Source organism: Cydia amplana, chromosome 25, assembly GCF_948474715.1.
Source record: "Cydia amplana chromosome 25, ilCydAmpl1.1, whole genome shotgun sequence".
Taxonomy (NCBI): domain Eukaryota; kingdom Metazoa; phylum Arthropoda; class Insecta; order Lepidoptera; family Tortricidae; genus Cydia; species Cydia amplana.
This window is the reverse complement of record NC_086093.1, coordinates 4883338-4896502: the sequence shown is the minus strand read 5'-3', so window position 1 is coordinate 4896502 and position 13165 is coordinate 4883338. Positions and strand designations below refer to the sequence as shown.

At 53.2% G+C, this 13165-nt stretch overlaps 1 protein-coding gene across 1 annotated transcript in view; it reads left to right on the top strand.

Moving 5' to 3' along the window:
- LOC134659901 (uncharacterized) overlaps positions 1–13165 on the top strand; it is a 54462-nt gene that overhangs the window by 12558 nt on the left and 28739 nt on the right. The window contains exons 13-21 of the mRNA XM_063515607.1: positions 874–1104; positions 3591–3755; positions 4220–4407; positions 4457–7718; positions 7757–7839; positions 8611–8758; positions 11101–11261; positions 11726–11752; positions 12582–12668. Of these exons, the coding sequence (XP_063371677.1) occupies positions 874–1104; positions 3591–3755; positions 4220–4407; positions 4457–7718; positions 7757–7839; positions 8611–8758; positions 11101–11261; positions 11726–11752; positions 12582–12668 (4352 nt within the window). The remainder of the gene's footprint in view (positions 1–873; positions 1105–3590; positions 3756–4219; positions 4408–4456; positions 7719–7756; positions 7840–8610; positions 8759–11100; positions 11262–11725; positions 11753–12581; positions 12669–13165) is intronic.

Below are 13165 nucleotides of genomic sequence, written 5' to 3'. Positions count from 1 at the left end.
GACTAATCCCAATAAGGTCTAGTTTAAGTTTGAAGGCCTGATGGCAGTAGCTTTCGTAAAAACTAGTGCCTACGCCAATTCTAGGGGTTAGTTGCCAAGCGGATCACAGGCTCCCATGAGCCGTGGCAAAATGACGGGACAACGCGAGGATGATGAACTCTTATGACACAAAAAAAGAAATAGTTTAGGGTACTCGATACAACAGTATTTTTACTCTGAGGCTAAGAAATATCTCTCAATATTCTAAATATCACATTAAAAAAACATAAAATATTACCCTATAATACAAATCACAAGAACAAAAGAAAAAAAGCTGTAGTAGCGGAAGTTGTAAATACAAGGACCTCAATTGCTCGCAGACAGTTCTGCCCAAAATCTTCACATGTTTACAAAAAGTTAAAGTGAACAAACAACTTGAAATTTACTTGAAACATTATTATGACTGCAAGAGAGAAGTTACAAATTGGCTGGTGACCTTAACCTACGATGAGACAGAGACTTTACTACATTGAACTTGACTGAAATATCACACAAACAGACAAGAACACATGCACGCACACACCCACACACACACACACACACACATAAAGAGGGATACATATACATTTCTTTTTTGGATTCTTGTACCTATCATAAGTCTAGATTAAATGTAAGTAGTAGCTATAAGCTAGAATTTTAGCCAGTAAATTAGAGTTAATTAGCTTAGCATATGTTCTATTATAATAGTTATGTCACCTAAAGGAAGAGCGGCGCCACCCAACACAGGCATTTTTGCTTACCGGGTGGCTCCATCACTGTACATTATAAACAAAGTGTGTCTTATGTAATAAAGAAATTTTGAATTTTGAATTTGAATTTGAATCTCATTCACAGATCCTGGCTTCATTCCTGAACAAAATCGAAGGGCAAGGGGAAGGCGCGATCTTCGATGCGAAATGGGGCGGCGGCTGCGCCCTGGCCGCCGCAGACGCCCACGGACACCTCCTGCTGCTGTCAGTGGCCTCGGGACCGAAGCTGATGTCCAAACTGCCCCCGGAGCTGTTCTTCCACACGGACTATCGGCCTCTGTTGAGAGACGCTACTGGCACAGCCCTTGATGAGCAGGTAACTTGACTAGATTGAGTCACAGCTAGGTTTAGAGGCTTGCAGACACCTACTGCTGCTGTCGGTGGCTTCAGGGCTGAAGCTGATGTCCAAACTGCCTCCGGAGCTGTTCTTCCATATCGACTATAGGCCTCTGTTGAGAGACGCTACTGGCACAGCCCTTGATGAGCAGGTAACTTGACTAGATTGAGTCACAGCTAGGTTTAGAGGCTCGTAGACACCTACTGCTGCTGTCGGTGGCTTCAGGGCTGAAGCTGATGTCCAAACTGCCTCCGGAGCTGTTCTTCCATATCGACTATAGGCCTCTGTTGAGAGACGCTACTGGAACAGCCCTTGATGAGCAGGTAACTTGACTAGATTGAGTCACAGCTAGGTTAAGAGGCTCGTAGACGCCTACTGCTGCTGTCGGTGGCTTCAGGCCTGAAGCTGATGTCCAAACTGCCTCCGGAGCTGTTCTTCCATACGGACTATCGGCCTCTGTTGAGAGACGCTACTGGAACAGCTCTTGATGAGCAGGTAACTTGACTAGATTGAGTCACAGCTAGGTTTAGAGGCTCGTAGACACCTACTGCTGTTGTCGGTGGCTTCAGGCCGAAGCTGATGTCCAAACTGCCTCCGGAGCTGTTCTTCCATATCGACTATAAGCCTCTGTTGAGAGACGCTACTGGAACAGCCCTTGATGAGCAGGTAACTTGACTAGATTGAGTCACAGCTAGGTTTAGAGGCTCGTAGACGCCTACTGCTGCTGTCGGTGGCTTCAGGGCTGAAGCTGATGTCCAAACTGCCTCCGGAGCTGTTCTTCCATATCGACTATAAGCCTCTGTTGAGAGACGCTACTGGAACAGCCCTTGATGAGCCGGTAACTTGACTAGATTGAGTCACAGCTAGGTTTAGAGGCTCGTAGACACCTACTGCTGTTGTCGGTGGCTTCAGGGCTGAAGCTGATGTCCAAGCTGCCTCCGGAGCTGTTCTTCCATATCGACTATAGGCCTCTGTTGAGAGACGCTACTGGCACAGCTCTTGATGAGCAGGTAACTTGACTAGATTGAGTCACCGCTAGGTTTAGAGGCTTGTAGACACCTACTGCTGCTGTCGGTGGCTTCAGGGCTGAAGCTGATGTCCAAGCTTCCTCCGGAGCTGTTCTTCCACACGGACTATCGGCCTCTGTTGAGAGACGCTACTGGAACAGCCCTTGATAAGCAGGTAACTTGACTAGATTGAGTCACAGCTAGGTTTAGAGGCTCGTAGCCTACTGCTGCTGTCGGTGGCTTCAGGGCTGAAGCTGATGTCCAAACTGCCTCCGGAGCTGTTCTTCCATATCACTATAGGCCTCTGTTGAGAGACGCTACTGGAACAGCCCTTGATGAGCAGGTAACGACTAGATTGAGTCACAGCTAGGTTTAGAGGTTCGTAGACACCTACTGCTGCTGTCGGTGGCTTCAGGGCTGAAGCTGATGTCCAAACTGCCTCCGGAGCTGTTCTTCCATATCGACTATAGGCCTCTGTTGAGAGACGCTACTGGGATAGCTCTTGATGAGCAGGTAACTTGACTAGATTGAGTCACAGCTAGGTTTAGAGGCTCGTACACACCTACTGCTGCAGTCGGTGGCTTCAGGGCTGAAGCTGATGTCCAAACTGCCTCCGGAGCTGTTCTTCCATATCGACTATAGGCCTCTGTTGAGAGACGCTACTGGGATAGCTCTTGATGAGCAGGTAACTTGACTAGATTGAGTCACAGCTAGGTTTAGAGGCTCGTACACACCTACTGCTGCCGTCGGTGATTTCAGGGCTGAAGCTGATGTCCAAACTGCCTCTGGAGCTGTTCTTCCACACGGACTATCGGCCTCTGTTGAGAGACGCTACTGGAACAGCCCTTGATGAGCAGGTAACTTGACTAGATTGAGTCACAGCTAGGTTTAGAGGCTCGTACACACCTACTGCTGCCGTCGGTGGCTTCAGGGCTGAAGCTGATGTCCAAACTGCCTCTGGAGCTGTTCTTCCATATCGACTATAAGCCTCTGTTGAGAGACGCTACTGGAACAGCCCTTGATGAACAGGTAACTTGACTAGATTGAGTCACAGCTAGGTTTAGAGGCTCGTAGACACCTACTGCTGTTGTCGGTGGCTTCAGGGCTGAAGCTGATGTCCAAGCTGCCTCCGGAGCTGTTCTTCCATATCGACTATAGGCCTCTGTTGAGAGACGCTACTGGCACAGCTCTTGATGAGCAGGTAACTTGACTAGATTGAGTCACAGCTAGGTTTAGAGGCTCGTAGACACCTACTGCTGCTGTCGGTGGCTTCAGGACCGAAGCTGATGTCCAAGCTGCCTCCGGAGCTGTTCTTCCACACGGACTATCGGCCTCTGTTGAGAGACGCTACTGGAAAAGCCCTTGATGAGCAGGTAACGTCTACCATTGAAAGATTTTTGTTTTTGGACTTACGGACAATAGTTTTACGATATCAATATTCGTCATTTTTGTTGACAGACCGAGATCCCCCCACACCTGATGCCTCCCCCCTTCCTGGTGGACGTGGAGGGCGCGCCGCACCCGCCGGAGTACCAGCGCCTCGTGCCGGGCCGCGAGAACCTGGCGCTCGACCAGCTCATCCCCCTCGCCGACGCCAGGAGCCGCATCGACGTCATGATTGAGGTCGGTCACAATCAGCCCCCAACACCAACCTTCCCCCTCCCCCTCTAAAAAAATATCAGTGTAGAGTTCCGTTAGCAACTGATGTATTACTATTAGTACCCGTCCCATGTTATGTTGGGAATACACCTAACTTTTAGGGACGGAACAGCAAACACGCTAGGTTTGAAAGTACCTAGTGTGTTGTAAGGTCTACCAATTATTTGAGATATGTACCTATCTCTAGTTGCTAGTTATTGTCGTTGATTGCGGTGTCATTATATGTTTTGCTGCGTGTAACCGGTTTGTAGTTTAAATTATGAGTTTGAGCTGTTAGTCAAAATGAAACAATGACACCAGATGACAGTAGATGTGTAAATGAGTTATCATTTACAGGGTAACCACTGCGAAAGTCCCCGACGAATCGTCTAGTATTTGGATTGAAGTATCCACTATTTGTGTCATGAAGCCATGTTCATTCTCACCAGGCTTTAGCGGCCGAGCGGACTCCCGGCCTCGTCAACGGCCTCGGCTTCGGCGGGGGCGGCGTGTGGCGCAACGAGGGCGTCCGGCACACGGCGGGCTCGTGGCAGCGGGACGTGCCCGTGCCGCCCTCCTCCCGCCCGCTCGTGGCGCCCCCGCCCCCCGCCGTCACCGCGCTGCAGCACCAGCAGGGGTGAGTACACAGTACACCACACGGCCGGCACACGGCGGGCTCGTGGCAGCGGGACGTGCCCGTGCCGCCCTCCTCCCGCCCGCTCGTGGCGCCCCCGCCCCCCGCCGTCACCGCGCTGCAGCACCAGCAGGGGTGAGTACACAGTACACCACACGGCCGGCACACGGCGGGCTCGTGGCAGCGGGACGTGCCCGTGCCGCCCTCCTCCCGCCCGCTCGTGGCGCCCCCGCCCCCCGCCGTCACCGCGCTGCAGCACCAGCAGGGGTGAGTACACAGTACACCACACGGCCGGCACACGGCGGGCTCGTGGCAGCGGGACGTGCCCGTGCCGCCCTCCTCCCGCCCGCTCGTGGCGCCCCCGCCCCCCGCCGTCACCGCGCTGCAGCACCAGCAGGGGTGAGTACACAGTACACCACACGGCCGGCACACGGCGGGCTCGTGGCAGCGGGACGTGCCCGTGCCGCCCTCCTCCCGCCCGCTCGTGGCGCCCCCGCCCCCCGCCGTCACCGCGCTGCAGCACCAGCAGGGGTGAGTACACAGTACACCACACGGCCGGCACACGGCGGGCTCGTGGCAGCGGGACGTGCCCGTGCCGCCCTCCTCCCGCCCGCTCGTGGCGCCCCCGCCCCCCGCCGTCACCGCGCTGCAGCACCAGCAGGGGTGAGTACACAGTACACCACACGGCCGGCACACGGCGGGCTCGTGGCAGCGGGACGTGCCCGTGCCGCCCTCCTCCCGCCCGCTCGTGGCGCCCCCGCCCCCCGCCGTCACCGCGCTGCAGCACCAGCAGGGGTGAGTACACAGTACACCACACGGCCGGCACACGGCGGGCTCGTGGCAGCGGGACGTGCCCGTGCCGCCCTCCTCCCGCCCGCTCGTGGCGCCCCCGCCCCCCGCCGTCACCGCGCTGCAGCACCAGCAGGGGTGAGTACACAGTACACCACACGGCCGGCACACGGCGGGCTCGTGGCAGCGGGACGTGCCCGTGCCGCCCTCCTCCCGCCCGCTCGTGGCGCCCCCGCCCCCCGCCGTCACCGCGCTGCAGCACCAGCAGGGGTGAGTACACAGTACACCACACGGCCGGCACACGGCGGGCTCGTGGCAGCGGGACGTGCCCGTGCCGCCCTCCTCCCGCCCGCTCGTGGCGCCCCCGCCCCCCGCCGTCACCGCGCTGCAGCACCAGCAGGGGTGAGTACACAGTACACCACACGGCCGGCACACGGCGGGCTTGTGGCAGCGGGACGTGCCCGTGCCGCCCTCCTCCCGCCCGCTCGTGGCGCCCCCGCCCCCCGCCGTCACCGCGCTGCAGCACCAGCAGGGGTGAGTACACAGTACACCACACGGCCGGCACACGGCGGGCTTGTGGCAGCGGGACGTGCCCGTGCCGCCCTCCTCCCGCCCGCTCGTGGCGCCCCCGCCCCCCGCCGTCACCGCGCTGCAGCACCAGCAGGGGTGAGTACACAGTACACCACACGGCCGGCACACGGCGGGCTTGTGGCAGCGGGACGTGCCCGTGCCGCCCTCCTCCCGCCCGCTCGTGGCGCCCCCGCCCCCCGCCGTCACCGCGCTGCAGCACCAGCAGGGGTGAGTACACAGTACACCACACGGCCGGCACACGGCGGGCTCGTGGCAGCGGGACGTGCCCGTGCCGCCCTCCTCCCGCCCGCTCGTGGCGCCCCCGCCCCCCGCCGTCACCGCGCTGCAGCACCAGCAGGGGTGAGTACACAGTACACCACACGGCCGGCACACGGCGGGCTCGTGGCAGCGGGACGTGCCCGTGCCGCCCTCCTCCCGCCCGCTCGTGGCGCCCCCGCCCCCCGCCGTCACCGCGCTGCAGCACCAGCAGGGGTGAGTACACAGTACACCACACGGCCGGCACACGGCGGGCTCGTGGCAGCGGGACGTGCCCGTGCCGCCCTCCTCCCGCCCGCTCGTGGCGCCCCCGCCCCCCGCCGTCACCGCGCTGCAGCACCAGCAGGGGTGAGTACACAGTACACCACACGGCCGGCACACGGCGGGCTCGTGGCAGCGGGACGTGCCCGTGCCGCCCTCCTCCCGCCCGCTCGTGGCGCCCCCGCCCCCCGCCGTCACCGCGCTGCAGCACCAGCAGGGGTGAGTACACAGTACACCACACGGCCGGCACACGGCGGGCTCGTGGCAGCGGGACGTGCCCGTGCCGCCCTCCTCCCGCCCGCTCGTGGCGCCCCCGCCCCCCGCCGTCACCGCGCTGCAGCACCAGCAGGGGTGAGTACACAGTACACCACACGGCCGGCACACGGCGGGCTCGTGGCAGCGGGACGTGCCCGTGCCGCCCTCCTCCCGCCCGCTCGTGGCGCCCCCGCCCCCCGCCGTCACCGCGCTGCAGCACCAGCAGGGGTGAGTACACAGTACACCACACGGCCGGCACACGGCGGGCTCGTGGCAGCGGGACGTGCCCGTGCCGCCCTCCTCCCGCCCGCTCGTGGCGCCCCCGCCCCCCGCCGTCACCGCGCTGCAGCACCAGCAGGGGTGAGTACACAGTACACCACACGGCCGGCACACGGCGGGCTCGTGGCAGCGGGACGTGCCCGTGCCGCCCTCCTCCCGCCCGCTCGTGGCGCCCCCGCCCCCCGCCGTCACCGCGCTGCAGCACCAGCAGGGGTGAGTACACAGTACACCACACGGCCGGCACACGGCGGGCTCGTGGCAGCGGGACGTGCCCGTGCCGCCCTCCTCCCGCCCGCTCGTGGCGCCCCCGCCCCCCGCCGTCACCGCGCTGCAGCACCAGCAGGGGTGAGTACACAGTACACCACACGGCCGGCACACGGCGGGCTCGTGGCAGCGGGACGTGCCCGTGCCGCCCTCCTCCCGCCCGCTCGTGGCGCCCCCGCCCCCCGCCGTCACCGCGCTGCAGCACCAGCAGGGGTGAGTACACAGTACACCACACGGCCGGCACACGGCGGGCTCGTGGCAGCGGGACGTGCCCGTGCCGCCCTCCTCCCGCCCGCTCGTGGCGCCCCCGCCCCCCGCCGTCACCGCGCTGCAGCACCAGCAGGGGTGAGTACACAGTACACCACACGGCCGGCACACGGCGGGCTCGTGGCAGCGGGACGTGCCCGTGCCGCCCTCCTCCCGCCCGCTCGTGGCGCCCCCGCCCCCCGCCGTCACCGCGCTGCAGCACCAGCAGGGGTGAGTACACAGTACACCACACGGCCGGCACACGGCGGGCTCGTGGCAGCGGGACGTGCCCGTGCCGCCCTCCTCCCGCCCGCTCGTGGCGCCCCCGCCCCCCGCCGTCACCGCGCTGCAGCACCAGCAGGGGTGAGTACACAGTACACCACACGGCCGGCACACGGCGGGCTCGTGGCAGCGGGACGTGCCCGTGCCGCCCTCCTCCCGCCCGCTCGTGGCGCCCCCGCCCCCCGCCGTCACCGCGCTGCAGCACCAGCAGGGGTGAGTACACAGTACACCACACGGCGGGCTCATGTCAGACTCATGCCTGCCATGATGCCATCTGTTCATCGGCTACTCAATTTAAGCTGTCCAATTTTATTAAACGATATAGATAAAGCATTAAATGAACCACGAGAGTCGATTGATGAAGAATTCAGTGAACTCTCTGCTTTGCCCGCGTCTTCGTCTGAGTGGAGTACATAATGATCTGTCTGATGATTAATAAAAATTAACTACCTTATGTCCTTTACTGGACTTCAAACATACGAAATTTCATCTAAATCCGTTCAGCGGTGAAGAGGTAACAGATTAACAGACAGACTTTTCATTACAATATTACTAGCGACCCGCCCCGGCTTCGCACGTACATAAATCTTCCTCTTGAATCACTCTTATCTATTTAAAAAAACCGCATCAAAATCCGTTGCGTAGTTTTAAAGATCTAAGCATACATAAGGACAGACAGCGGGAAGCGACTTTGCGTACTTGCGACTTCCGTACCCAAAGGACCCTATTACTAAGACTTCGCTGTCCGTCCGTCCGTCTGTCACCAGGCTGTATCTCATGAACCGCGATAGCTAGACAGTTGAAATTTTCACAAATGATGTATCTCCGTTGCCGCTACAACAACAAATACTAAAAATAAAATAAAATAAATATTTAACAAACACGATTTTTTTTCTATATTTTTTGTTGATGGTGCGGAACCCGCCGTGCGCGAGTCCGACTCGCACTTGGCCGGTTTTTTTTAACAATAACATGTTACTTCAGGTCGGCGATGAACGCGTTCGAGCTGGCGTGGTACCGGCGGGAGATGCGGCGGCGCCCCATCATGATCAGCACGGCGCCCGAGCCGCAGCGGCGCCGCGCGCGCGCCCGCCCCAGGCCCCAGCCACGCCCCAGACCGCAGGCGCAGCCGGTAACTATAAAAAAAGCAACGGGTTGCACTCCGGGAATGCCGACAGAAGTGAAAACTCAATGACTATAGTCCAAAATGTCTGCAGCACTATGTATAATTGACCCATCCTCCTTTCTATTGAAAAACTTTAGTTCCGAAATTGCTATTTGCTGGTCAGTGAGCTTGTTTAAAATTCGAATAGAAATTGTAAAGTTACCTTGCAGACCTCGCATCTAAATATATTTGGTCATGATATTTTGAGTTTTATTCACCAGTACTAGAGTTCACTTTTATTAGCGATTTCATCAAGGTGTAGCTTTATTTAATTATGTCATTGAGTTTTTCTTTATTGATTTAAATGCCATCTAAATGAGTGGCCATCTAAACCTTACGGACCTTACGGTCACGTGATCGCCTTACGCTGTCTCGAATTTATGATTTATTCCCCACCTTAAAAAGTGCCCAGCGCCGCTAAAGAAGTTTTCACTTCAAAAAAAACTTATTTCAGGCTTTTAGCCCATAAAACACTGAGACAAATAACACAATACATAATACAAGTACTTAAACGACACAATAGCAAACTACATATATAGGTACAGAACAATATAAAATAAGTGTGAATAGTGATGGATCTGTTTGATATTTTGTATGGAGCTGTGCTAAGAACTTGACTGACATAATTATACGTACTGAATACAGTACTGAAATATTTAATAAAATATTTGTTGTTGTTTTTTCTCTTGAGGTTATTTTATTAAAGTATATAAAATAATGAATATAAAATGTCAACAAATAACTTATACAATCTAACTTAACTAGGTAGGTACGTCATTTGCGTCATTGCGTCATTTTTGTGGTACGTGAATTACAGCGTTTTTCTACGAGAGAGAGATGTTATAGTCACAGCAAATTTACCGCCATCTTTCGACACAGCACTAAAACTTTTAGAACGCAACTTGACTTTGATTCTTGTTATTTTACTGATATGTGTTAAATAGTTAAATTTATCATGATGATGATGATGATAAGTTTATTAAATCAATATCAAAAGGTGTCGCCATCTACAGGAGATAGGCCAAAGGTATAGCGCCATCTTTTCGAGCGATGGAAATGTACTTTGACAATACGCCTCTATTACTAAATTATCTTTGGTATTATGAACATCTACTATCCTCGTGCCGCCCAATGTACATTAGTGTAAGGCCTGGGTGGACGCTCGGAGCGGAGCGTTCGGCGGGGCGTGCAGCGTGGCTGTGGGCTCACGCGTGATGTGAGCAGCGCGCACTAAGGCCGCTCCTATACGCTTGCATTTGTTTAACATGCACGCCGCACGCCCCGCCCCGCTGCACGCCCAACTCGAGCGTCCACTCAGGCCTTACACTAAGTATGTACACTCAGTTTCGATGGAATGTCAACGTTAATGAATAACAAAGTAGGTAGCATTTCATTTGTCTCGTATAATTTTCGAACAAATGAAATTCAACCTAATTGAAAATACAACAAGGTTCTAAGTTCCTTGGCTATAATTTTGTGTGGTGGGCTGCACGAGGCTATATTTTCGTATATTTCCATAGAAGATAGAAGGTAGGGTCCTATAGAAGTAGTATACGCGTGTCTCCGTGAGCGACAAAACATAGGCAATGCGACACTATGATTGGTCGAATTTATTTGTTGCCCACCATAATACATACTAATTTACGGTGGGGAATAAAAAAAAGTGAGACTGTGACAAGGACAAACAATAATAGCGCTTTCGCTGCTACTCCTACTGAAAGATACATAAGACCGTCCCGTTCGGTCATTTCCCCCCACCCCTCATGCCCGATCCAGTTAAAATACTAGATTCATGGTAGCATTTCATGTGTCTCGTATAATTTTCGAACAAATGAAATTCAACCTAATTGAAAATACAACAAGGTTCTAAGTTCCTTGGCTATAATTTTGTGTGGTGGGCGGCACGAGGCTATATTTTCGTATATTTCCATAGAAGGTAGGATCCTATAGAAGTAGTATACGCGTGCCTCCGTGAGGGACAAAAGATAGGCAATACGACACTATGATTAGTCGAATTTATTTGTTGCCCACCATAATCCATACTAATTTATGATGGGGAATAAAAAAAGTGAGACTGTGACAAGGACAAACAATAATAGCGCTTTCGCTGCTACTCCTACTGAAAGATACATAAGACTGTCCCGTTCGGTCATTTCTCCCCACCCCTCATGCCCGATCCAGTTAAAATACTAGATTCATGGTAGCATTTCATGTGTCTCGTATAATTTTCGAACAAATGAAATTCAACCTAATTGAAAATACAACAAGGGTCTAAGTTCCTTGGCTATATTTTCGTATATTTCTCTTAGGTCCGTCGAGTTGTGGAAGAGCCGTCGGCGCTGGAAGTGGTCAGCTCGGACAATGACACCTCCGACGAGTCCGTGCGGCTGTCCCGCTCGCACTCGCGCTCCTCTCGCTCGCGATCTCACTCGCGCTCGAGCCGGTCCTCCTTGGATCTCACCGACTCTAGGTATGATATCAATTAATTTCATTACAACTCAAAATGCGGCTTCGTGCATTCCAATAAAGTTTATTACTGCTTGTTATTTAAAATACTTGGTCAGAATGTAAATCTATTTTCATATGTTGTTAAAACACCTTTTCTGACAATGTATAGCTGGTCAACCAAATCTTGTCAGTAAAAAAGGCGCGAAATTCAAATTTTCTATGGGACGATATCCCTTCGCGCCTACATTTTTCAAATTTGCCGCCATTTTCTACTGTCAAGATCTGGTTGACCAAGTATAGATATCTTACAAGATAGAGATACATGCACCATCTTGTATTTTAAGAGGCTAAAATTCACGATTTTTTTTTAATTTTGCCAAGAATAGGGTTAAAGTTCTTGTTTATTACCTCAACTTTGTAGTATTAGTTGTGTAATTAAAAACCTTATTTTAGTATTAATTATAAACTTGTTTTTTTATCTTTCAGTTCACATTCCGGTACCAAAAGTGGCAAGTAAGTACATACCAACATAGTTTAACAATAAATTTCTGTTTTGTCTTAGAAACGTTAACAGGTTTGAATTTTGTTTGTCCCAAATACTAAGTGACAGTTCAGCTCAGTGTGTTCAAACAGGGTCTCTATTGTTTCCCATAAAGTTTCAAATCATAATGTACCTATTGTTTGTACGCATTTTCGTAATCTTACGACAATCCTAAAAAGTTAACGGTTTCAGAATTATGACTAATGTTAATCTGACAATCGTTACATTATGACTTTCAATCATTATGCCAAAGAAAGGGATCCGGTTCAAACAAACTGTAATTTTTGTTAAATCTTCAAATAAAAGTGATTACATTTAGACAGGATATTAAGAAGTACATTGTAATTTTATAACCGTCAAATATAATTCCTTTCCTTACCCGACTATACTCCGACTATAGCTAAGTTTTTAGGGTTCCGTACCCAAAGGGTAAAAACGGGACCCTATTACTAAGACTCCGCTGTCCGTCCGTCCGTCTGTCACCAGGCTGTATCTCACGAACCGTGATAGCTAGACAGTTGAAATTTTCACAGGTGATGTATTTCTGTTGCCGCTATAACAACAAATACTAAAAACAGAATAAAATAAAGATTCAAGTGGGGCTCCCATACAACAAACGTGATTTTTGACCGAAGTTAAGCAACGTCGGGCGGGGTCAGTACTTGGATGGGTGACCGTTTTTTTGCTTGTTTTGCTCTATTTTTTGTTGATGGTGCGGTACCCTCCGTGCGCGAGTCCGACTCGCACTTGGCCGGTTTTTTTTACATATGTATACGAGTTATGTTTGTGTATTGTCACCAGTTCTTCGTCAGCATATTCAGACTGGGAGGCGGGCGCTGCTTTGGCGCCGCCCACCCGCGCTCGGCGACGCCCCGTGGCTGCTAGACGGTACGTCTACACTGTTAAGCATTGGATTCCTCCGAAAACGGTGCCGTCATATTACGGCCGCTATATAGCGTTGACTGACGTCACTAGAACGTTGTCTATGTAAACAAGATGGCGCGGTTTCCCAGACGACGTTACGTTACGTTGATTGTCAACGTAACGTAAGATGACGGCCGTCATGACGGTGTCGATAGTTTCGTGAACGTTTTATTAGATAGCGGTGACGCCATTTTGGAATAAATGACACGAGATTTGAATAAGTGATTCCGTACTACGATTATTTTCCTCTTCTGATGATATTTCATCCTCCAAGTAAATTATAGATGATCAAGCAAATCTTGTCAGTAGGAAAAGGCGCGAAATTCAAATTTTCTATGGGACGTTATCCCATCGCGCCTACATTTTTCAAATTTGCCGCTTTGACCTTGGTGGATGACGGTGTGTTATGACGCCGTGGTACTTTCCACATGTCGCCACCGTAAAGACGGCCGTCTTTTGCG